The sequence below is a fragment of the Lagopus leucura genome, unplaced genomic scaffold (assembly GCF_019238085.1).
Source record: "Lagopus leucura isolate 7727_CA_CO unplaced genomic scaffold, USGS_WTPT01 Super-Scaffold_73, whole genome shotgun sequence".
Lineage (NCBI taxonomy): Eukaryota > Metazoa > Chordata > Aves > Galliformes > Phasianidae > Lagopus > Lagopus leucura.
The window spans coordinates 52161050-52186063 of record NW_024962252.1 but is presented as its reverse complement, the minus strand read 5'-3'; the positions used below and the strand labels follow the sequence as shown (position 1 = coordinate 52186063).

The window sequence follows — 25014 nt, the reverse complement described above, 5'->3', positions numbered from 1 at the left end:
CGTTTTCTGGTAAAATTTTTATAAAGGCTTTAGGATAACCAGCCGAAAACAAGTATGCAAAAGCAGGCATGTAGCCAACCATGTGGCTGTGGGCATCAGTAAAAATGCAGCAGTTCAATTGTGTTTGAAGAAAGCTAAGCATTGATGCAAATGCTGGGATAAATGCCGAGGAAACTGAAAAGTGAGGAAGTGACTTCCTCCCCTCCCCTTAGATAGCCTCGTACTTGGAATTCACCAGTGTATTTAGATTAACTTGTGCTTGTGGACTGAAAGGAAACCAGAAGACCTGATGGAGTCGCTAGATTTCATTTTAACTGTATCTTAATACTTAGGACTTTGTCATCTCAATTAAATTTTCCCTGTGGATTTCTGTCTTTTGGAGTCTGTGGGAGAGACTAAATTCTCTCAAGCCACTGCCTCCCCTTCCCCGCTACCCCCCTTCTCTCTTTCGTCTTCCCTCCTCGCCCCCCCAAAAAAGAAAAATATTCCCCCTTTTTTTTTTCTGAAGTGTTACAAGAAACACTGACAAATTGTGCTTATCACTTTCCATATTTGCAATTTATAAATAAATAAAAATCCACTTTTGTCAAGCTGCTGCCACAGTAACTTTATAGTAGAACTATATTGAAACTATACACATTTGTTATCTGGAGGAATCTCTCATTTCTTTCAAATATATCCTATTCAATCTACGTTTAAGATGTCTGTAGTGCATTTTTTAAAAGTTAGATATTATTCTCTTTAGATATAGTTTGTGCTAAAATTAAAATATTCTTATAAACATGCATTACTGAAGCACTACTGATTTAAAAATATATTTTTTTGGTTACTTGGTGCTGTAATCTAACTGACAAAAAAAATCAATTACTGGGTCATATATGCATTATAACCAGTTCATACAGAAGATTTATTGAGACTTCTGTTTTGTCAAACACATTCATTTGCTCACAACCATAAAAATAAAATCTGCTGTTTGAAATCGGACCACTCAAATACATGTGCTTTGTTATTTAGGATATGATGTCCTTGGAAGTAGGTAGTTCATCTTCCTCTAACTTTGTAGAGCCTTGTAGAGCCCTGCCAGGAATTTTGTGGACTGTATCAGAAAAACATATGCATTCCAAGTCCATGCCTAATTTGTCTTGGATCATCTAGCTATCTTAATTTTTCCATCCAAAAGTTTATTAATCTCTTTTTTCCAAAAAGTGATTTGAACTGCGGGTGAGGTTTATGTTCTTATAACTATCTTTAAAAGGAGCAATATCCAGTACTGTGATCTGGAGTTTTTCTGATTAGTTACCTTAATGTTTACTCCATATAAGTTCTGCCTCTATTTAACAACTCGAAAGAAAAATTACAGATTCTGTATGTGGGTATCTAGTGTGTGTTTTTATGTATATGTGTGTGTGTGTGCATATATACGTAAATATAAAAAAGAAAAGCTGATTTCTGAAATGGAAATAAAACAATTACTCTTCACTGTATAACAGGGCGCTTTGAAGAAGAATTTATCAAAATGCGTATGGAGAGGCTGCAAGCTTGGATGACAAGGATGTGTCGCCATCCTATTGTTTCAGAAAGTGAAGTTTTCCAGCAATTTCTCAATTTCCGAGATGAGAAGGTAGGAAATGGCTGGAATTGAGGAGTTGGTTCTCTCCCCCCCACCTTCCCCACACACCCACCGTTCCCCCTTCAAAGTAAGAATTGCACTCCGTAGTCTTCTCATTTGTCTGCCCCCTGTGGGCAGCAGCAAGGATCTGTAACCTGTTGTTACCTTGCTGTAACCTGACAGGTTAAAGTAAGATGTAAAGTTGCTTTTGTGAAGTACTCTATGCCACTCTAACAGATACACTCTTGAAAGTAGCTTTGCTGCCAATCTAAGGCCAGTTTGTGTCCTCCAGCAGGACACCCAAGAAATCATTTGGGGTTTTTCCCTTATCCATCTCTGTCAGGCTTGCTGCAGTCCTCTGATTGGTACTGTCTTGCTAACAGTAGTAACTGTTTTGTTGCAGAACTGGAATGTTTTTCATCCTGTACTATATTTAAAAACAAACAAAAATCCCCAGATATGGTTTTCACTGCAATCAGTTGTAATAGGATTATGCTGTAGCCTGACCCAGTATACCAAGCTTTCTGATTTCCTCCCTATCCCTTCCCTTCATTTACTTATGGGTTTCTTCTGGGGAGATTGATATCTTCACCTTTAGTAAATAATATTTTATTCATGATTGAGCTCAAGCTCTGTTGATAATTTAGATATCAAGTATCTGCTGATGTGGAAGTGAATAGGAATGCTGCTATTTTCACCACATACTCATACTAAATTCACATTGACTCCTCAAAAAGTAAATGATTGTTGCATGTTTTTAAGACCAGGTTGAATAAAGCCCTCAGTAACTAAGGTCACATTTAGAATCATAGAATCATAGAATCATAGAATCACTAAGGTTGGAAAAGACCTAAAAGATCACCCAGTCCAACCGTTCACCTATTCCCAATAGCTCCTACTAAACCATGTCCCTCAACGCAACATCCAGTCTTTCCTTGAACACCCCCAGGGTCGGTGATTCCACCACCTCCCTGGGCAGTCCATTCCAGTGCCTGACCACCCTTTCTGAAAAGTAATACTTCCTCATGTCCAGCCTGAATCTCCTCTGCCGTAGCTTGAAACCATTCCCCCTGGTCCTATCACTAATGACACGAGAGAAGAGGCCGACCCCCAGCTCACTACAACCTCCCTTCAGGAAGTTATAGAGAGCAATAAGGTCTCCCCTGAGCCTCCTCTTCTCCAGGCTGAACATTCCCAGCTCCTTCAGCCTCTCCTCATATGGCCTGTGTTCCAGACCCCTCACCAGCTTTGTTGCCCTTCTTTGAACACGTTCCAGGGCCTCAATATCTTTCTTGCAGTGAGGGGCCCAAAACTGGACACAGTACTCCAGGTGCGGCCTCACTAGTGCTGAATATAGGGGAACAATCACCTCTCTGCTCCTGCTTGCAACACTGTTTCTGATGCAAGCCAGGATGCCATTGGCCTTCTTGGCCACCTGGGCACACTGTCGGCTCATGTTCAGCCGAGCATCAATCAATACCCCCAGGTCCATTTCCTCTACGCAGTCCTCCAGCCACACCGCCCCAAGCCTGTAGCGTCGCCTGGGGTTGTTGTGGCCGAAGTGCAGGACCCGGCATTTGGCCTTGTTGAAACTCATCCCATTGGCTCCAGCCCAGCTCTCCAGCCTGTCCAGATCCCTCTGTAGGGCCTCGCTACCCCCAGGCAGATCCACACTTCCAGCCAATTTGGTGTCATCTGCGAATTTACTGAGGGTGCACTCGATGCCCTCATCGAGGTCATCAATAAAGATATTGAAGAGGACAGGCCCCAGCACCGACCCCTGCGGAACACCACTCACGACCGGTCGCCAGCTGGATTTAACTCCATTCACCACCACTCTCTGTGCCCGGCCCTCCAGCCAGCTCCTTACCCAGCCAAGAGTGTACCCATCCAAGCCTCTGGCTGCCAGCTTCTGCAGGAGAATGCTGTGGGAGACAGTGTCAAAGGCTTTGCTGAAGTCTAGGTAGACCACATCAACAGCCTTTCCTTCATCAAATTAATGATCCTTCCGCAGGTAGGATCATGACCCTTTTTGAGTAGGATGTTGGACTACAGACCCGAACTCTATTCCAACCTGATTATTCTGAAATAAAGGGTTTACTAACATAATAACTGCAGTCCCAATTAAGTGCTATTTGAATGGACAGTGGTGAGTTTTATGATCATGTTAGTTAATCACTGGCTCTTAGAACCTAACTTACAGGCTAATATAAACAGAGCATCTGGAATTTTTTCTTCTGTTTCCACTAAGAGCTCAGTATGACAATTACATAACAGTCTTATGATCACTTTGAGCAGCTTCTGATATCAGCAATATCACATGTGCACATACAGCTGAATATAAATTGCCTTTATACTGCTTTTCAGTAGCATACAAAAGGGCCTTTTTACCACAAAATCTAGAAAACAGAGTGCTCAAGCAAAAATGCCTTCTTTGCTTCAGTGTTTAATGCTAAGATTAGCCCTCAGGAATCCTGGACCCCTCAGGTAAGATAAAGAATCTGGGTAAAGGAGGACTTCCTGTTGTTTGAGGAGAATCTGGTCAGAAGTGACTAGCCAAAATCAAGGCACACAAATCCATGGACCCCAATGGGATGCACCTGCATGTGCTAACAGAAATGGCAGGGGTGATTGCTGAACCACTGTCTATCATCTTTGGAAGGTCTTGGCAAACAGGAGAGGTGCCTGAAGACTGGAGGATAGCTAATGTCACTCCAGTCCTCAAAATGGGCAAGAAGGAGGATCTAGGAAACAATGGACCAGTTAGCATCACCTCCATCCCTGAAAAGGTGATGAAACAACTTGTTCTGGATGCCAACTCTGTGCGGTTGGAAGAGAAGAAGGTTATCAGGAGTAGTCAACGTGGATTCACCAAAGAAAAATCATGCTTGACCAACCACAGTCTTCTATGTTGTCATCACTGGCTGGGTAGATGAGGGGAGAGCATTGTATGTTGTGTACCTTGACTTCAACAAGGCATTTGACGCTATCCCCCACAGCATCCTTGTTATGAGACTTAAAAAATGTGGGATAGATGAGTGGATAGTGAGGTGGATTGAGAACTGGCTGACTAGCAGAACTCAGAGGCTGTCATTAGTGGTGCAGAGTCTGATTGGAGGCCTTTAACTAGTGGTGTTCCCCAGGGTTCGGTGCTGGATCTGGTCTTGTTCAGTATCCTCATCAATGACTTGCATGAGGGGATAGAATCCACCCTCAGCAACTTTGCTGATGATAAAAAGAATTGGCAGATACACTGGCAGCCTGTGTTACCATTCAACAAGACCTGAACAGACTGAAGAATTGGGCAGGAAGGAACCTGATGAGGTTTAACAAGGGCAAGTTTAGAGTCTTGCACCTGGGGAGGAATAGCTGCATGTGTCAGTACAGGCCAGGGGATGACCTGCTGCAGGTGAGCTCTATGGAGAAGGACCTGGAAGTACTGGTGACCAACAGATTGGTAGTGAGCCAGCAGTGTGCCCTTGTGGCCTAGAAGGCCATTGTTATCGTGAGGTGCATTAAAAAGAGCGTGGCCAGCAGATTAAGAGAGAGAATCCTCCCCCTCTGCCTTGGTGTGGCTGCATTTAGACTACTGTATTTAGTTTTTGGCTCCCCAGTTCAAAAAAACCAGGAATCTCCTAGAAGGAGTCCAGTGGAGGGGCACAGAGATGATAAAGGGCCTGGACCATCACCCATATAAGAAAAGGCTGAGTAACCTGGGTCTGTTCAGCCTGGGGAAAAGAAGTCTGGGAGGGGATCTGAGAAATGTTTATAAATACTGAAGGGATGTGGACGGCAAATGGATGAGGCTGGGCTCTTCTTGGTGGTGTGTAGCGATAGGGCAAGGAGTAATGGCCTGAGACTTGAACATAGGAAGTTTGGTGCTAACGTGGAAGAACTTATTTATGGTGAGTGTGACAGAGCACAGGAGCAGGTTGCCCAAAGAGGTTGTGGATACTCCTTCTCTGGAGATATTCAAGACCTGTCTGGATGCCTACCTGTGTGACCTATTGTAGGGAACCTGCTTTAGCAGGGGAGTTGGACTCGATGATCTCTTGAGGTCCTTTCCAACCCCTACAATTCTGTGATTCTGTGATTCGTTTGAAAGATTTTAAGGTGTTGGTGGTCTGTTCTCCTAGATGTTCTCCTTTGTGTGTAAGTGCACGTCCTTAACAGTGGATGAACAACGATGATCAGTTCTTTTTATTTATTTATTTATTTATTTTGGTCTTTCCTCAAGGAGTGGAAAACTGGAAAGCGGAAGGCAGAAAAAGATGAAACTGTAGGAGTCATGATCTTTTCCACAATGGAACCAGAAGCTCCTGACCTTGACATGGTAGAAATGTAAGGTGTTGGTTTGTTTGCTTTAGTATTTTTTGGTTGGTTTGTGTTATGCTTTTTTGTATTTGCATGGGTTTTTTTACAGTAGATATCATAAATCTGAGTAGACAGCATATACTGAGTTAATATAAAAACTAAAATAGTAAACATTTTGGATGCAAAACATTATCCAAATTTCTATTTCAAATTTTTTCAAATTTTACAGTGTAGAAATGTGTACTATGTTTACTATTCTAGTTGTATATTAACTCAGTATATGCTGTTGTTGAATAAACTAGTGGGACAGGACTAGAAGTATTTGTAGGAGCAAAAACAATAGTGTACCTACAAGTGGAAATAGCCCAGTGTGGACTTTATGCAAGTGCTGTGGTACTTTTTAAGGTGCATATAACAACTGTGCTGTGGCAGTTCTGTACTAATCAGAAAGAATGGATGTTCATACATCACTTTCACTTTGAACATGAGGATTTCAAACTTTCTGAAGTGATGTGCTGTAATTGTCCCAGTGGCATAAAAGCCTAAGGAGATGAACCAGGAGAGGGCACATCTGATTATATACCCGTAGGTATATAATTTAAATGCTTGCAAAATCTCATTTGAGATGACAGCTTTTTTTCTGCTGTTTGTATGTGGGCTTTAGGTGTCTGACACAGAGTTCCGTCTTAGGTATCTGAAGATAAGTGGCTTGAAAACTTCTTGATGTACCCAAGAGAGAGCGAGCACTGATATGAACACTTGCGAGAAGCCCATTACTTCTGTAATGTTAGGCAAGACCACCAGTGGGACAGACTGTGTGTAGTGGCATTGCTGTATCACTTCTAAACCCAACCGCATCAGTCCTGTTAATGTTCTTGTGAGAAACCCCTACTGCAAACCGGGCAGCTCCAACAGAGCCTCTGGCTGAGGTGGGCAGCTTGGGTGGTGCTGAGAACTTATCTTTTGGCACTGCAAGGTGACTCTGATGCCTTGGACATGCATACCATCATCAACAAAACAGAGGAGAGCACAGTCTGGCCATTCTTTTTGCAGTCACCTTACCTTTACTGTTGCTGTTTTGCCATCCTGGGGAAGATATGTAGTGTTTTGTCCAATTAATTTCTTAGATCACTTACAGCATTTTAGTTGTTCTAATCAAGATATAGTAGTGATATTAGAGAGGACGACACAACAGTCTTCGTACTGTACTGAGCAGTATGGAGTCAGTTAGACGTCATTTCCTTCTTTAAAACTGTGCAAATTCAGTTTATTCACCTAATTCAACTATGTTATTTCTCAATCTATTTGGCTATGGAGTTGTGATGTATTTTTCTGTTTTTCTTCAAATGTTTTGTGCTCCTTTCAAATAAGATAACTTTGCACTTGAATAAAACATGAAATATTCTTTTTATAGTCTTGAAAGCCATAACTTCTCTAAGTGGACAAATCAGGCTGTTCTGTAGTTCTTGGGTTAAAGTTTTGCAGTGTTCAATAGTTCTTCAGTGAAAAGATGCTATTTGCTGAAACAATTTTGCTAGTAATTTGACGGTTTTTAATTAAAAAAAGTCTGGAACAATTATATTTATTTTGTGAACATGAATTTTGCTGCTCCTGTAACTCTGCCATCTAACTTCCTGTTGGTGTGGCATCCTTCTGTTTGTATTTAGAGCTCTGTGGATGTTTTGTCAAGTTAGAATAATGCATCTCTCTAAATTGCTTTTTGTTTTTGCTTCTTTCATATGTCCCAGAGAACAGAAATGTGACGCAGTGGGTAGGTTCACCAAAGCAATGGATGATGGAGTTAAAGAGCTGCTGACAGTGGGACAAGAGCACTGGAAGAGGTGTACAGGGCGTAAGTGTCTCTTCTGAACTCAACAGTATTTTCATTCTTGTTCTGTTTATTTGTTTCTTTTGTAAGTCAAAGTATAATTTAAAACTAAAGGAAATCCTAAATTATAATGAGAATTATGTGCCTTTCTTGGTGTCTGAAAGGGTGAGTTGTGCAGGTTTTTTCAGTTCTTTTGGTTTTTTGCCCGTAATAAAGTTGTTTGGTCCCCGTCTATAGGCTTAAAAATACTGTGAGTTAAATAATTCCAGTCATACATCTAAATCCTTGTTGCATCTGTTCTTTTTGTCATTCATCTACATTTTAGTGGTGTGGGCAAAGTAGACCTGTCTCTTTGATCAAGTCATAAATTGTTGCACTTTATTAACCTTTTATTTTTGCATGTTAGGAGAGGAGATTTAAACATGAAAAGAGTTCAAAAAAAGAATACTGAGGAACTTGATTATAACTTATTCTTTAGCCCTATTCTTTTTTTCTTTTCTTTTTTCTTTCCTATCTTGTCTCTTCCTTCCTGCAGATATTTAGGGTTGCAGAACTTCACACCAAGTCCCTATGACTGCCTGGGCACTAATTTCCTAGTCCACAGCAGTGTTCAGTGTTTGTGGCCACCACAAGGCAGCTATTAAAGGAAGCAGGTACTACAGCTGAGAATCATAATAAACACTTCAGGGCAGGCTGTAGTGTCTGATACCAAAGACCAGTTATATAATTCTCCTCAAGTCTACTTTTTTTTGTTGTTGTTCTTTCCTTCCCCCCACCCTCCCCAACCCAGATATTGTCCCCAGACTTGGAATGTCTCCTAAGTTTCTCTTCATTGGTATCTAATCTTACATTGCAGTTGAATATCTGAAGCTGACTAGCAGGAATGGGAAGTGTAGGAGCTCAGTCTCTTCTGGTAGTGATTACATTAGCACCTGCAGGATATGGTTTTAAGCTATTTACATTCCTCCACTTGATGAGGAAGGTTTCTTTCCACACATCACTGACGTTCTTGCTGCTAACGTTAAAAATAGTCTAAATCTGAACTCTCTTACCTCACAACTTCAATACTGTAGAGCCCTCATTTCACTAGGGGATCATTACTGGCAATTCTGGGTAAAAAGTAAAGGTCAGGGGAAGAAGGAGAGTCTGTCAGCACAGACTAGAACAATAGCATTGCTTTGCAGACACAGAAGAAAATGATCAAAGCACTGTAGTTAAGGGTTGGCTGTGAGTTGTGCTACAGCAGAAATTCATTATTTTGTTCACTGTTAAAATCTCTCTAAACTTATGACATAAGTGCTTTAGGGATGTAATGATTTGTGTAATCATTTTTTGCAGTGGTCACAGCTTTTAATTACCTTGCATAAACACAAAGTCAGATGTGATTGGCAGTTTTAACTCCTAACTTTTCAGACATTCATACTGAATGGAAAAGGGAGAATAGTAAAATCTGAACTTGAAAAACTGAATAATGTAAATTTCTGTCAGCTCTAGTCTGAACTCCTAATCAGAAGTATTTTTGGCACTTCCTGAGCAATGACTTCTATGCATTCCATTCCATAACATTTAAAAATGACTGACAGTGCAAACATCAGAAACACAAATGGAATGAAGGTGTTCTTTGCTGAAGTTACCACTGGGGAGTCAGGAAAGAGTAAATGGCTGAAAAAAAGTTTTAGTGCTCTGAATGGTACCTGCTCCCTAAGAAACATCAGCTTTCATAAGTTGTCTCATTCCTGAGAAATGATTTTATAGATGATCAATAAAGTAATTGTTTTTTTTTTTTTTGTTTTGGCTACAGAAGGGTCCCTCTGAAAATCCAACTGTATGTAATGCTAGAGCAACCAAAAACTGCTGTGTGCCCTCATGAGCGCAGATATTTGACAACAAAAAGCAAATCTATTTTTTTTTCTGTTCCTTGCTAGTGTAGGTAGTTCATTTAAAACAACAGCAACAAAAATAACTGCTTTCACAGCTCACGTTGCTTTTTAGGCCTCTGGAGTGGTGATACTCAGTTTTAGTAATAAACACATACCCATTAATCTTTTTTTTTTTTTAATTTGTGAGGAAGCAAATTATGCATATATTTTTAGTAAATGGACTCAAGAATTCAGTTTTGTAATTCACATACTTACATCAGCTTTTATTCCTAGATAAGCCTGGTTTCTAGTCTCTTTAAATATCAAATCCATTATTTCAGGAGAGTTCAGGTATTACAGGTCTGTAAGCTAATTTTCTCTTTAAAATATTAGATTTCTGCTCCGTGTCACCTTCCTTATAGAGGAAGGCGAAAAAAATCTCACTGTACACATAAGTTGGAGGACTGAGGTGAAGTGTGCAGTGAAAATTTTATAGCATTTGCGCACTGTTCCCCAGCTGTTTGTGGCCTTCAAAAATCCAAGCTGCAAAGAGCTTTATCCAGTTTCGAAGCTTGTGTAGCGGGTAGAGGGGGTGAGAATGTGATTGTAAATGCTTCACTATTAGCAACAATGTAATACCTCATTGGTTTTGACATCTGCTTCTTTCAAGTTTTGGAAATGTTGCAAATTAAGGTTAAATCTTAAAGATTTTTGCTTCTGTTTCCCTCTTTCCCCATCCCTTTGTCACTTTCAGCACTGCCCAAGGAATACCAGAAGATCGGAAAAGCACTGCAGAGCCTGGCACTGGTCTTCAACACTAGTGGTTACCAAGGTACTTCTGCAGTTTCATTTGTACTTGAGTTAACAAAAGATATTTCAGTTACATTGTGCTATGTTTGGGGTTTGTTTTGCGAAGGTCTTGATTCTTTCCTTTTTGAATTTAGATATCAGTCATGTTTCTGGAAAACTACTAAAACCGTGTTGCTCCATGTTTATTATGGTTGTTTTTTAATCTGCAGTCTTGTTTCTTTCATTCTGGAATCAGGTGCTGGGTTGGTAGTGGTGGAGTTTAGTTTGATCTCAGTAATATATAATCTAATCACTGAGCTAACTGGCAAAACATGCTGTAGCTTTTTTTTTTTTTTTTTTTTTTTTTTTTTTTTTGTGGCCTATATTTCTGTCATATCAGAGGAAAGGGGAGGAAATGGAGCCTTGAAAATATTTCTACAGAACTGTTGTGTGCAACAACAGCTCCACACAAGGATGAAAAACTTACTGCTAGATTTTTGTATGCCATTAACTGTGGTGGGGGGTTGGCTGCTGTAGCCTTTCCCATCCTTTATCCTTCCTTCTTCAAGGGCCCTGAAAAAGAGTTTGTCACACTGGGTATGAAAGTTGTAAGAGAGGAATTGAGAGAATCAATTGCAATTTATTTTTGCAGACTTTTCAAGTTCTCTTTAGTCTGTAAAGTCAAAATTAAATTTCTACTTTAATGTGCTGAATTCATTATCTGGGAAACGTTTCCTCATATCCCAAAGAGAGCTAATGGGATATATTCTTTCTGGAATTCTCAGATTAACTACAATTCTTTTTCTTATATTTTATAGCAAAATTGCTCTGTTCTAAAACCTTAAAGGTTGATGCATAGACACTTCCTGAAGTCTTTCTATTTTAGAACTTTTAATTAACCATTAAGTATTTGGACTATAACCTGTTCCTCAATTTATACTCTGAACACTTTTTTTCCCCAAAAAGCATATATTAAAATGCAGTCCATTTTGAAACTCAGGATCTCCGATGCTGGAAATACTGGAATACTTCTTGTAGTTTGTTCTCATCTTTGTCCTGTACTTGAACAGGATAATTGCTTGTTTACAATTAGAATGTGGTATCTTACTGAAAATGTTACTTTTGTATATGAAAACCAAGCAGAGAATTTGTGTAGCCATGTACACTCAGCATGGGTTAGAAAACAGTAAATCCTACCCAGGTACAATCTGCTGCAAGAATTCTTGTGAAAGGATTGAAATTTGTTTGAACTATAATGCGCGTTCTTTACTGGGATAAAAGAAAAAGAATAATGGCTTGAAGTGAGGATGCAAACTTGTAGATCAGCCTTTCAATTTGGGTGGTATGAAAAAAAAAAGTACACCCCATGATTCTTGAGAACAAGGCAAGGATGTTGCTGTTTGCCCAGCTGCACTGGGTTGCATCCTGGTGTTTTGCAGAGGAAGAATGCCCTTCTCTCTGTTCCCAATCCAAGTATTTTGCTCTTTTAATAGCTGGTACACCAGTTTTTTTTTTTTTTCCTCAGAATTAAGAACATATGGGACTTTTCTTTTTAATTTCCATTTTCAGGAAAAGACAACAAATGCAGTACACACGTTGTTTTATATTGTCTTTACTGCTACCTTCAGTCTGCCATGCCTGCTCTTTGTGTGCGGTTTCATTTGATGGCTGCTTCAGTTAGAGATCTGTGAATTGACTGGGCTCTGTGCAAGAGATAAAAGCTCCTGAATTTAACTGATAGCATGCAGCTTTCATAATCTCAGTATTTAAAGGCAACACTGAACCTATTCCTTCAAACAAAGAAGTATTAGCTGAGTATGGGGTATGATTTTTCTGGATTTTCAATAAAGAAGATTGGTTCCTTTGACCATACTGAAAAGGATTCAGTTTAGTTTCTGTTGGTAGCTGAATCACTTCATCTTTTTCATCCTTACTCAGACACCCAACTCCCCTGTGCTTGTTTACTTCTGATGATAAATTCTGGAAGTTTAATTGTGTAGACCAGTGAAGATGGCAGTTTTGTTACATGAGCATTTCCAGCTACTGGTAGCTGACTTCTAGCAACATATCTGGTATGTCAGTTCATTTGCAGTTTGTCTGGGACAAATCTACTGTCCTTAACTCTTTCTTCAGAGCTTAACTCAGTCTTAACTCTTGTCCTTAACTGTGCAGAGCCTTACATTGAATGTCCACTTCCTTCTCTCCTAACTTCAGTCTGAAATGTTTAAGATAGCACCATTCAAGATACGTGTGTTAAGCTGATTCACTCAAGCTGTTTTTCTTATGCTGCAAAATGAGCCTTATCAATTCATTCCCACCACAGGGCATACAAGGAATTTGGCTCCAGTATTTGCAGAGGCGAGGGTACTTCAAAAACTATTAATGATACATTGAAGGGTTTTCCTGTAACTTGGCCAAGGGCCTCTGTACTATCCAATCCATTTTAGGAACAAGTGCTTTGAAAGTATGATTTTAGTCCAGAAATATATATTGGAAAGTTCCAGAATATGTCTGCAAGTGTCTTTCAGTCTGGCACTGAATTGCCTGTCTCATTGCATTATGTGATGATCTGCAGCTAATGCAGCCTAAAATACTACAGCTTCTCTTATGTGGTTTCAAATGCTATGCTATGCCATTCCGCTGTAGTGAAATTTCCCAATCCTACATCACCCCTCAAGAATTTTCTTAGGTAGTTGCATGTAAGCTTCACAGTTGCACCAGTTAGCCGCAGGGATATCTTGTCTTCCAGGCTGCTTGAGTGCTGAACGTGGCAAGTGTCAGAAGTACTTTGCACCAAAAAAAGTCTTGCTACATGTTGTTTCTTAGTACATCAGTCTTGATCTTTTTTCTACTCTTGGAAACGTACTTTGAGGGGGAAAAAAAATTACTTCTTGACAAAAATTAAAGAAAAAAATTCTGTTCTAATCACATCTTATGAAATATTTGTTCCTTCAGCATGGCTGGTGTATTCCCTCTGAGGTGATTACTATTGGCATCTACCAACCAGCTAAACTCCTGAGAGATACTCTGCTGAACGTTTCCATAAGACTCCTCATGCTTTTACATCTTCCTTCGTCTCCCTGTAACAGCATGCAGGCAGGCCTGTGAAGCAGTGAAAATATCAGTTTCTCCTCATGACTGTGTTAAAATATCTGTAGAGTACTACTGGACTTTTTAATTGGTCTTTCTACATGCATCTTTAATCAAAACTTTGAAGGCCTTTCTGTTTCTTTTGGGAATACGGTGATTAAAACTACTTTAGTTTTGTTGTAGATGCCAGCAGGTATATCTTTGAACTGGGACCTGGTTCAGCCTTCATGGCTCCAGTTGAGCTACCCACTCCCAGCTTAGCATCTTGCACAACTCTTGAGCAGCTGAGAATGTTAAAAAGGTGGACTTGTCCAAGTAAAAAGACTCTTACCGAAACCCACGCTTACAGCAGTTAATGGCAGGAATGTGCTGGTGGAATTTGAGTTGCTCTGATGTGTGAGCATGTGAATTGCAAGCAGTAACTTCAGAAAGCTAGCTTGGTCTGGGCACTGACTGATGGAGCATGACCTGACTCTGCTGATATGTATTTTAACTTGAAGAGTGCAGCAAGTGGCAGATGAAATCTGACTCTTTAAGACTGCTGTAGCATGGCCTGAGAAAGAGATTGCAGAAAATAAGAATGCAATGTGAGGAGCTGCAGATACTATTCTGCTTCTCATCTAACTGTCTGTTATTGTGATCCGCTGTCTGGTACAACTCTTACCTGCATCATTAAGGGTGCGCTTCCATAGCAGAGTGAATGCCTGTTAATCCTGTTCTTGCTAGAAGCAGCAGACTCTGTGCTCCACTGCCCCCACATGAAAAAGCATGTATTTGGAGGGCTTATTTGCATCTCCAGTATATGGAAGTCCCTTAGGTGAGTTCTGCACAGAAGCAGGGAGGTTTTCTTTTTACTTGAATGCTTGTAGCCTTTTTTATACACAGACAGGAAAGGTCATTTTCTTTCTATGAAATTACAAAATGAACAGCCAATATCTAGACCAACCTGGCTTCTGAACTGAATAAAAATCACGAGATGTTTTGTCCTAGAAATCTAGCAGTTGCCTCAGCAACAGTTAAGCTAAACTCAAGGTTACTTTTCAACAGACCTATGGAATTCCAAAGTAGTGAAATCACTTTCCTCCCTGAGGAACTGATCTCTCTGATTTTATTTTTTTTTATTTTTTTAATAGTTTAATAGGAAGAAGATAACTTTTAAATTACATACCTTTTTGGTCTCTCAATGGCATTATTGTTGTTTTTATCTTTATTTTATCATAACGGGCTTAAACAGGGGAAAAACAGCTGTTTTTTTAACCATGTTTGTATGGCTGGACTTACTAGCACTTAAGATCAGCCTTCTGTCAGAGCTTTTGCCATCATAAAACTAGTCTAATGGAATGTAAGAATTGACTGATAGACCTTAAGCAACATTTAGTCATTACCCTGTTTCCTTTAGGACATGCTGAAATGAAAGAGTGCTGTGTGACATAAAATAATTTGTTAAATGTCTATAGAAGAAACTATTTGAATGTTGGAATCAATCACTAATGAAATCGACATTTGGTAATTTTCAGTTAAGTCAATGATTAATGTTCTACAGCATAAAAACAAAATGTTCTTTAAAGGCTGTTAACTGCTGCCTGGTGTCAAGGTGTGTCTGAAAGGATAACATTTTCATAAGCTAATATTTGATAACCGCAAATTAAACTTTCCACCTTCTCTACCTTGATTTGCTTTCCATACTGTTGACTGAGTGCGTTGGACAAGGTAACAAGGACAAAAAAAAACACACCAAAAAACAGTGTTTTGGGAAGGCAAAGTGGCATGAAAAAACAAGAGTGTAAGGCTTGTTTCTATCTTTGTCTCACATAGTCATGCGCTGCTAGTAATACAATGTTAGGAGTGCTTGTGGTGTTGCCTAGCTTAGGATTTGTGGTGATGTTAGTATTTTTCCATGTAGCTTCTGCAGCCTTTTATTTGTTTCATGTGATGATGAAGGTTAGAAGCTCATTCTCAAAAGCAGAGATTCTTACTCAGCTTGAAAATATGATAGAAGAGTTCCCTAAAAGCTGAGAAAGCTTGTTGGCAATGAGAAAATGTTAGTAGGGCCTCTTTTTGCCCCTTATGCCTTTTAATAATTACGATCCTGGACTGCTGGAGATTTTAAGGGTAGCATCACTGTTCCATAGGGCATTATGGAGAAAGTGCTGCTTGTCAGGAATGAAAATAATTTGTTAAAAAAACAGACCTTCAGATCTCTCTTGAGCACTGTTGGTTTATCTCCTAGCATCACCCTCTTTGTTCTCCCTTCCTTCCTTCTTACTTTAGTAGGCTTCCTGGTGCTCCCTGTGTGGGAGTACCTGTATATCTAAATAACATATAATTTTGAAGTGTGGAAATGAATGGTGCTGATATGGTAGAACAGTATATGAATGGTCCCTCCAGTATTCATTCTGTACAAGGTCTTCATAGTTTTCCTTCTTTAATGGTATAAAACCAATATTTTTCCAACCTTTCTATTATTTTGGGTTATGAAATGATGAGTAGGCTTGTGTAATTTTAAAAGAGTGTATTTCAGAAACTTGTCTTGAATCAAGATGTGGCTGTTTGTAATTTAAACACTGGTGTTTACTTTTAGGGGAATCTGATCTCAATGAAGCAATAACAGAAGCAGGAAAAACCTATGAAGAAATCGCCAGCCTTGTAGCAGATCAGGTAGAAGCATTGTGACACACATTGCTCACACTGACATAGCATGTATAAATACATCACCTATGTGGATGTGACTATTCTTTCTCCTTTTCTCATATTAAAATGTAACAAATGCTAATGATGCAGACCACTTAAGTGAAACTGCTATTAATACTTTTAAGTGCACCCTCACAGGCTGAGAGAGCTGGGGCTATTCAGTCTGGAGAAGGAGCTGTGGAGAAAAGAGAGCAGCCTTTTGGTATCTGAAGGGCAGCTGTAAGAAAGAAGGGGACAGACTGTTTAGTAAGGTCTCTTGTGATAGGACAAGGGAAAGTGGTTTCAAACTAAAAGAGGGGAGATTTAGATGGGAAATAAGGAAAAAGTTTTTTTTTTCCCCAATAAGGATCATGAGGCACTGAAAAAGGATGCCCAGAGGCGGATGCCCCATCCCTGAAGACACTCGAGGTCAGGCTGGACTAGGCTCTGAGTAACCTGATGTAGGTGTCCCTGTTCACTGCAGGGGAGTTGGACTAGATGGCCTTTAAGGGTACTTTCCAACTCAAATGATTCTATGATTCTATGTCAGTTTGGAAAGGAAGCAATAAGAAGGTATTTCTCTTGGAACAGAAAGCCATTTTGGCTTCTAAAACGCTAAAATGATTACTTTATCTTAACATGTATTTGTTTCTTGATGTTCATTAAACAACAGAATGAGATTTAATCAAGGATAGGATTCCATCTTATCCTATATTCCCCAGATGTCTACAAGATCCAAATCTTCCTACTTTTCATTATGCCTTGATGTGCAATTGCCTGCTGCAGTGCAATTGTCTGCTACGGTAACAATCTAGTTTAAATAAATCCAGATTTTATATTGGTATTCAAGCTATAAATCAGTGTTTGCAGAGTGTTTAAGATTCATTTCCAAAATATAGAGCCTAATTTGAAGGCTGAATCTGGAAGCTCTTACACAGCCTCACAATTAAGCAACTAAGGAGATGCACCTGTATAGGTACACATATAGCAATGGGGTTGTTGCTTGAAATTGCAGTTGCTAGGACTAGAAAACCCTGTGAGAATTTGGGGGAAAGCACTCACTTCATAGGCCAGTGTTAAGGAGAACAAAGAACTGAGGCTTCTTGTTATTGGTGCTCAAAAGCTTACATTTTAATAAAGACCTGTTTAAATTTGGAAAAACTTGCAACAAGCAATTAAGCTTTTCACTTACTTTTCTCTAGTCTTCCCTTTCTTCCCCAACCCATTTATTGGCTTCATTATTTCTTTACTGTGTCTGTGATATTAATGTCTCAGGTAGTTTTAACAATGCATACGCTTTATTTATTAGCCAAAGAAAGATCTGCACTTCCTGATGGAAACAAATCATGAGTATAAGGGATTTCTTGGTTGCTTCCCTGACATCATAGGAGCTCATAAGGTACGTGAGGGACATTTACTCACAGGAGTTGGGCAGTGGGAAGACCTGCGTGGGGAAGAACAAATGTTATTCCAACAACATAAACAGGGTTTTTTGAATATTGTTTGGCATGAAAAGGAAAGTGCAGTCTAAATCCATTGTTAAGGAGGAAGCATTTCTTTTTACCGTTCCTGCTTGTGACTTGAGGGTTTTCTTGAATCATGTTATATTGCAGTGAATTGTAGTCTCTTGGAAAACAGTGTTTGTCTTCTGAATATTGCATAACATGTGGGTAAGGTTCTACAGGCATTTGGTAGTTTGAAGTTTTTGGTGTCTCCTATGTTATTCTGCTGAATTTTGGAACCTGATCCTTTTGTCTCCTCTGTGTGTATTTTTGCTTATTACTGCCTTTACCAAACTCAATTTCTTGGTTACCATGTTCCTGCCTGTGTTCTAAGTCGCATCTTGCAAGCAGTGGAGCAAAATAACAAACCTATCAGTCATTCTGTGTATATATTGTGCAACATCAAAATGTGGCTAGTGGAATTGTAGATGACTGTGAAGACCTTTAAGTTGGCTACTTGTTTAATCTTTCTTCGTTTGCTTTCTACAGGGAGCAATAGAAAGAGTGAAGGAAAGTGACAAGTTAGTTGCAACCAGTAAAATAACACCACAGGACAAACAGAATATGGTGAAACGTGTGAGCACAATGGCTTATGCACTACAAGGTAAAACAAATTTGGAGCTAAATGGCAATATTGTAGAGCTGAAGGATTTTTAAGTAAGAAAATCTTGGCAAAGAATCTTTATTCTACCAGAAATTGTTGTTACCTATTTGTTTTCCTAGAATTACAGCTGCTTTTCTGCCTCACTTTTTTGTTTTTCTTCTTTTGTTTGCTTTTAATTGCATTTCCAAAATGTGTATTTTCTGTGGTAGCAATATGACATTTGAAATAAGAGCATCCCAGAGTATTAATTCTTTCGTTTTGAAATCATAGTGAGTCTCAAAATAAAGCCATGGGCCTTGGTGCAGGAAGCAGTTGAGAACATGTATGTGTTTTTCCGACTCAGAGTTTAATCAGGCACGATCCAGTTGAGTGTCATGTTCTTGTAGATAAGACTTAATTTCCTGGATGTTCTTCAAACTTTTTTAGGTTAGAGATGTTGGAAATAGGAGATGTAATACACTGCACCTTAAAAAAAAAAAAAAAAAAAAAAAAGGGGAATTGAGGAGTCAGAGTTCAGGCCTGCACATTACTAGACTCTAAAGTGCATCCTGATACTGCCCTCAATGTGGTTACTCATTGCTGAGTGTTTTAGCTTCTTCTAGCTGACTTGAAGCTAAGAGTACTTGGTAGTTTACAGGGAGAAGGCAATGCAGCACACAGAGCCAATTAAAGAACAAAAATCTCCTCCCTTCCTTCTCTCATCGTTTCTTCCTGGATGCAGTGATGTAAAAGTATTGTTCTGTTCAAGTGGTAATCCGTGGGAATCATGGGAAAAGACCTTGACGATGGCTGTTGCAGTTTCAAATGTTTTTTCTCCCTCTATTGATAGCTCAAAATACATATCACTTATTTCAGCTATAAGCTGTGATCTGACAAAAGATGCAGAAATTGGTGAAAGGAATGGCTTCAGTGATGCAGTTTCTCAGATTCCTTCTGAAATGGTCAAGAATGGGTCAAACTACTGGCTGTATCTTTGTTTTATCTAAATGTTTACAGCTGTGCCTGAACTTATTTGTACCCTTGGAAGTCTGAATTCCCAAGCCAAATATGTTTGAAAAACTTCCCAATAGGACAGTTAACCTCAGTAAGACAAAATCCTGTTTGTTTTCCTTATCAAATCTTTGTACCCCTGAGTATTGTAACAAGAACCTGGCTTTACCCAGAAAGCATTGGTGCTTCAGCAGTGAGTATTTGACACCCTACCAATTGTGTGTATAGTTCCATCATAACTTCAGCACTGCAGGCTAAACAGATTGTGGGCACGTGAATAGGAAATACACTGGCAGGGCTGGACACTGAGCTTGTTGCACAGTAACTAACCTGAAGTAAGGGAAACCTTTCCTAACTATGAGCACTTCTCTTGAATGATTTGCATCCCGGATCTGATTGCAGCTGAGATGAATCACTTCCACAGTAACCGGATTTATGACTACAACAGTGTCATTCGTCTTTATTTGGAGCAGCAGGCACAGTTTTATGAAACGGTAAGATGCAGTATTTTGGTGCCATTTTCCTGGCACGTACTGTACTGAACTTTTATGAGAAATACTCACTATGTTTAGTCATCTTTCTGTATGAACCTCTCCCAGTACGATATTTGGAAAAGAATTGTAAAAGGGAGGGGGGTGAAGCCCCCATGAAAGAAGAATGAGTGACATTTCCGTACAGATGCTATTCCTGTGTGCGTGGCTATGTGATATTAGACCTAAAATACCGTGGTGAAAAACTTTATTGGTGCTAATTGATAGCTTGGTTTTTCTAGTTGTCAGTTTCGTTTGGTTTTCTCAGTGCCGCTACTGAGGTTACAAAGAACTTGTTTTAGATTCGTGCACGCAGATATTACCAAACAGTCCTGAAAAATGCTGTAAAGAAGACCTCCTGCAACAAATTCAACAACAGCAAATAAATAAATAAATAAATAAAACCATTTGAATGAAACTTTTGTCCCATAGTGTGGAAGGACAGAGGGAAGCTTCTCTGATTTACAGTCTGATGTATAGGCGTGTGGGGTGGCAAATCAGTGATTTGGTGACTTATCTAATATGTCCTCATTTAACGTTGCTCTTATCCATGTTATTCTTTCTAGTTTATGAAATGCAACTTGAGAAGAATTTTTCTCATCTGATGTGTTGGTAAAATGTCTGAGTATGCTAGAAGCTGGCTAGACTTAAAGGGGTAATTAGTAACTGGTTGCGCTTCGTGTAGCAAGAAGTGGCACTTCAGTGGATATCTTCAGTTGCTGAAAATACCAGATCCCCTATTAGGTCACCTTGCTCAGTTCTTCTGGCTTGTCTGATGCAGCCAGGCGCATATATTTCCCTTAAATTCCTTCTATCTTTTGTCCCAGTTCTTAACCTCTTCTGGTTGCAGCCTTGACAGTCTCCTTGTACTGAACTTCCTCTTTCACTCAGCACAGGGACCAGATCTGTGTTCACATGTAGGGTGCTGGCTATCATGGGAGCTGTGGAAAGAGCCCAGGAACTCTGTTCTGATGTGTAGCCTGTTCCAGGAGATAGATTTCATGAAAAGCTTGGTTTTGTTCATGTAGTCCCCCTGAATTATGGATATCAGAACATCATTGATACATTGGTAGCTAGACCTTCCAAGTAGCTATAGCTCCACTATATGTAAGGCTTATGGCATAACCAAGCTTGTGTAATCTCACATGGGAGGAAAAGACACCTCTCCAGAAAGAATTATTGCTTCTTTCTTCCAGCCAACTGCAAGTCAGATCCAAAGCAAGCAGAAGGGTGACAGTAGTGGAGCAAAGCAGCCCCCCTTGTCTCCTTAGAAATGGCTGACAAGCCTCTAGCATAACATCAGTCTATGTTCAGATGTCCAGTAGAGAGAACTTTTGGCCAAATAGTTGCACTTCCTGAAAGTCATGCTTGATTCAATGGCTTTTACAGTGCATAGTGCATTGCTGGAGAACCTAACAGGCATGGTGACAGCACTGCCCATGGTACTGTCAGGTGAAAGTACAAAATGAGCAAGGCAAGAAGTATATGTGTGAGCACAAGCGTCTCTATAACTGAATGCTTTTCAAGCCCTATGTGTACAAACCAACGCAGTTGTGCTTTCTGAGCATCACAGAATTTGACCTTTGAGTGGCAGGAAGGTTTGTTGCTTATTGTGATGCTGGTTTTTTTTTCCTTTTTTGTCAGGAGTTAGTATGAAAAGTGAGCTTTCTCTGATCTGCTTGTAGCAGGCCAAGCAATTGGCATTCGCTATTGCTTTCAGAATGCATGAAAAAGGATAAGGCTGATTACAACAGAGAGAACTCTATGTGATTTGAATTTGGGGTGGACCTGTGTGGAGTCAGGCTTTGAACTCAGTGACCCTTGTGGGTCCTTTCCAGCTTGGGATATTCTGTGATTCTATGATTAACAGGATGTGTACTTCCTGTGTCTCAGCATGTAGAAAAAAAACAAGCCACAGAGAATTAATGCATGTATGTAATAACCTTTTGTAATAGCTCCTGAAGTGTAAGGTGAGCCTATATTATACTTAGCAAAAAGTCTAGCTCTGTTATACTGCAGTAACAGACTATCTGAATATTACGATGACATGAAGAGGGATGTAGCTTACAAACTCAGTGAGGCTTGGAGGAGAAAAAAACAAAGCAAAATTACTGCTTTGTTTTTTCTCATACCTGAGTGCACCTGGGATTTTGAACTTAGAATATTTGCAGTCAAATAAACGAAGTCAGTGATCCTCTTTGTGAGGGAGAGTTGGATTGCTGGAGGCTAAGGAGCATGAGGGATTACTGGTGGCTTATATCAAAGCCAGGAACAATTTCCAGCCATTAATAGCCACATTTATTGATTACATATTTCTGCTGACTGCCTTCCAAGGCCGAGGCCGTTCATTACTGCTGTGTAAACAGTACTTTTGTTTCTGATAGTGCTGACATAGTCTTTTTCAGGAGAAGGCGACAACAAAAAGTTGGGATACGTGGACTGCACGGAACTCCCTTAAATACTGTGATGTATTTGTGGTGTTAAGAGAGCAGCTGAACAGTGTTGACAGTCTTGTACTTGTTGGGGGGTACTGAGGAAAGAAAGCAATTTTTGAAAGATGAGGGAACACTTTGTTTAATTTCTTGCCTGCCTGCACTGTTATTTCTGCATAGTGTAAAGTGCCTGCCTAGTAAGTATGTTCTGTCTTTTTGTTTCAGATTGCACAGAAGCTGAGGCAGGCACTCAGCCGCTTTCCTGTGATGTAGAGAATAAGGAGTACTCAACGACGAAGAACCACCTTGAAGTGCTTTTCTGATCTGGGGGCAATGCCAATAAAAACTTGTTAGCCTTTGCCAGCCAAAAAACGAATCAGTTATGGGGAAAAAAAAAAAAAGAAGAATTATATAAAATGTTTACTTTATCAGCCTGAATCCAGAAGATAATGTTCTTTTTTTTTTATCTTGGATGCTCTCCCCTTTGTGTCATTATTTAAGCAAAAACAGCTAGATAATGCTGTCGGTTGTAGGGTTCTAAATCATCAAACTGGTATGTTGCCATGGACCTTATGCAGACTTGCATCTATCAGATGCTATTCCAAAAATTCTTTGTCAGCATCAGAATTACAATTTTTGTAAGTGAGGAAGCGGGTGAGCTTGGGAAAATGATTTCCTACTCATTATACTCAGTTCTCCAGCAATTCAGTAGCCAGAAGGGATTGTACTTGTGACTGTTTCTAGTATATGTTGATGATTATCGGCTGAGCAAACACTTGTTCTAAGTTTTGCTTCCCACACGTGGCCATGGCATACCGCTCCCACTGTGACTTCTGGTAAATATAATTCACTCTTCTTTCTTCTTTTCTTTGTAACTAAACCTTATTCTTGTGGCACAACACCTCAGAGCTTCTGTCAGGCTCTTTCTTTCTCGCTATGCACTGTGTAAAAAGACAAAGTACAAACAAGGAAAGAGCCATTCAGGAAGGTGTGAAAAACAGTTTTCCATGCCAGCATTTTGACACCCACACAGTGTTAGGCCATAGGGCACTGGTGTTCCTCAGAGCTGTACCTCTTTGAGAGTTTTAAGCCTTTCGGTAAAGGGGACCCTCACGTCTTCACAAACTGATATAAGTCCTCCAGTTCTGGCAGAGCTCAGGTCTTCATGTTGCAGTATGGTGTGCTGTTGGCTTGGGTTTACTTTCTGTTACCTTCTAATACAAACTGAAAGGTGACAAAGGTACGTCAGTTATCACACAAATGTACTTTGCTCATCGTATCTGAAGTTGAAGTCACCTTTCTTAGTACTAAAATATCACCTGGGGCCTGGGCTTTTTATAACAGCGCTGTTCTAAGTGGGCACCAACTACGGTAATTCATTTAATGCCATAAGCAATCCAAAAAGCCAAAGTGCAATTTTTTTTTTTTTTTGCAAAAATATGACTAGAATCTAAATATTTTAGCAAACTTTTAAAGCAAAGGCATTTTCCCATAAGCCATTCTAGGAGACGGGTACAGCCTGCTGGTTGAATAGTTGCCTTACTCGATTTTGCATTGGTGTTATTTTTGTGTGCTAGAAGGAAAATCTAGGTCTGCCTGAATAACCTGAAACCAAAATATAAGAGACTTCAGCCTAAGTCCAGATGCTTCTCAGTGTCATGGGTTTTGTTCACGTTTTATAAACCTTGTCTTTCTCTCCTCCCAATTCTAGTTGTTCGCTTCCAAAATTCCATAGCGCAGTGTTGTTTGATACAGCCATTTAAATATGTACAAATTGTAAAGAATGTGTATAAATGTTTTACACCAAATGTAAGAACTGCTTGCATGCAGAAGCAGCTTATATAATAAATTGTTACAATGTGTACAGTACATTCTGAAATCACTTTTTCAAGCCAGCATTTTTTTAGCATTTGTATATTCACTTTTGGTAATGAAATCTCTTTGTAATGAATTCTTCATTTGGGAGGGGGAAGGGGGGGTTCTTTTTACCAATCTTTGAATAGCTCCATATGCACTAAAGTTGAAAGTTCTTTACTTTGAATAGATTGTTTTGGAATCTACATGTAAGCTGTGCATTCCCGGTGCAGGGAAGCTGTGACAGTAGCGACTGTGTCAGAGATGCAACATTTTGGCAAAAAAGGAAAACTGTTTAAGGACTTCAAGTAAAATGAAGTACAACTGATAATAAATATTTATCTATACCCACAAGACTATTTTTTTTTTCTTTGAAATGATCACATTGCTTTTCACAGGGTGATGCACTGTGAGTCAAATCCTCCTTACGGCTTTTCATTGGCTTTCACACAGTGGCCAGCAGAAGAATGAGGAAGGATCCATGTGCCTTCCATAAAGCAGGCATCCGAACATAATAATAGTGCTCGTTGACTGCAGAACAGCCAAGGCTAAGCGTATGTTGTGAGATTTCATTATTCAGGTCAGTCTGGCTCGTGGTTGATGGAACCCTCCTGACTGCAAATCAGTAGGGGAGCACAGTGCTACTGTGTATTCGTGGCTCTGTGACAGCATGGTGTTGACCCAGAATGGAAATTAGATTGTCTTTGGTGTTGTTTGTTTGTTTTAAATTGGATGTGATTAGTGGCATAGGCTGGGGGATTTGGGAGCAGCAGAAAGCCTTCACTCTGAAGATGCAGCCAGAAAACAAAATAAATTAGAGTAAGATGTGAGCAGTGCCATTCTGCATTTCATTTGTCATAGCTGTGTAGGGTAGCAAAAAGCCTTAAAACTGTTTTCTGACTTATACTTGGCCTTTGCTCTTTGAGTTAGTTTTAATATAGTC

General features: G+C 39.7%; 1 protein-coding gene across 2 annotated transcripts in view; it reads left to right on the top strand.

Moving 5' to 3' along the window:
* The window catches only part of SNX9 (sorting nexin 9), a 62309-nt gene extending 37884 nt beyond the window's left edge, over positions 1–24425 (top strand). For both annotated transcript variants that reach the window (XM_042886138.1, XM_042886129.1), the window contains exons 10-18: positions 1491–1621; positions 5847–5950; positions 7672–7775; positions 10365–10442; positions 16071–16147; positions 17469–17558; positions 18151–18265; positions 19658–19749; positions 22443–24425. In XM_042886138.1, coding sequence (XP_042742072.1) covers positions 1491–1621; positions 5847–5950; positions 7672–7775; positions 10365–10442; positions 16071–16147; positions 17469–17558; positions 18151–18265; positions 19658–19749; positions 22443–22490 — 839 coding nt within the window. In that variant the 3' untranslated portion in view covers positions 22491–24425. The remainder of the gene's footprint in view (positions 1–1490; positions 1622–5846; positions 5951–7671; positions 7776–10364; positions 10443–16070; positions 16148–17468; positions 17559–18150; positions 18266–19657; positions 19750–22442) is intronic.
* The last annotated feature ends 589 nt before the right edge of the window (positions 24426–25014 follow it).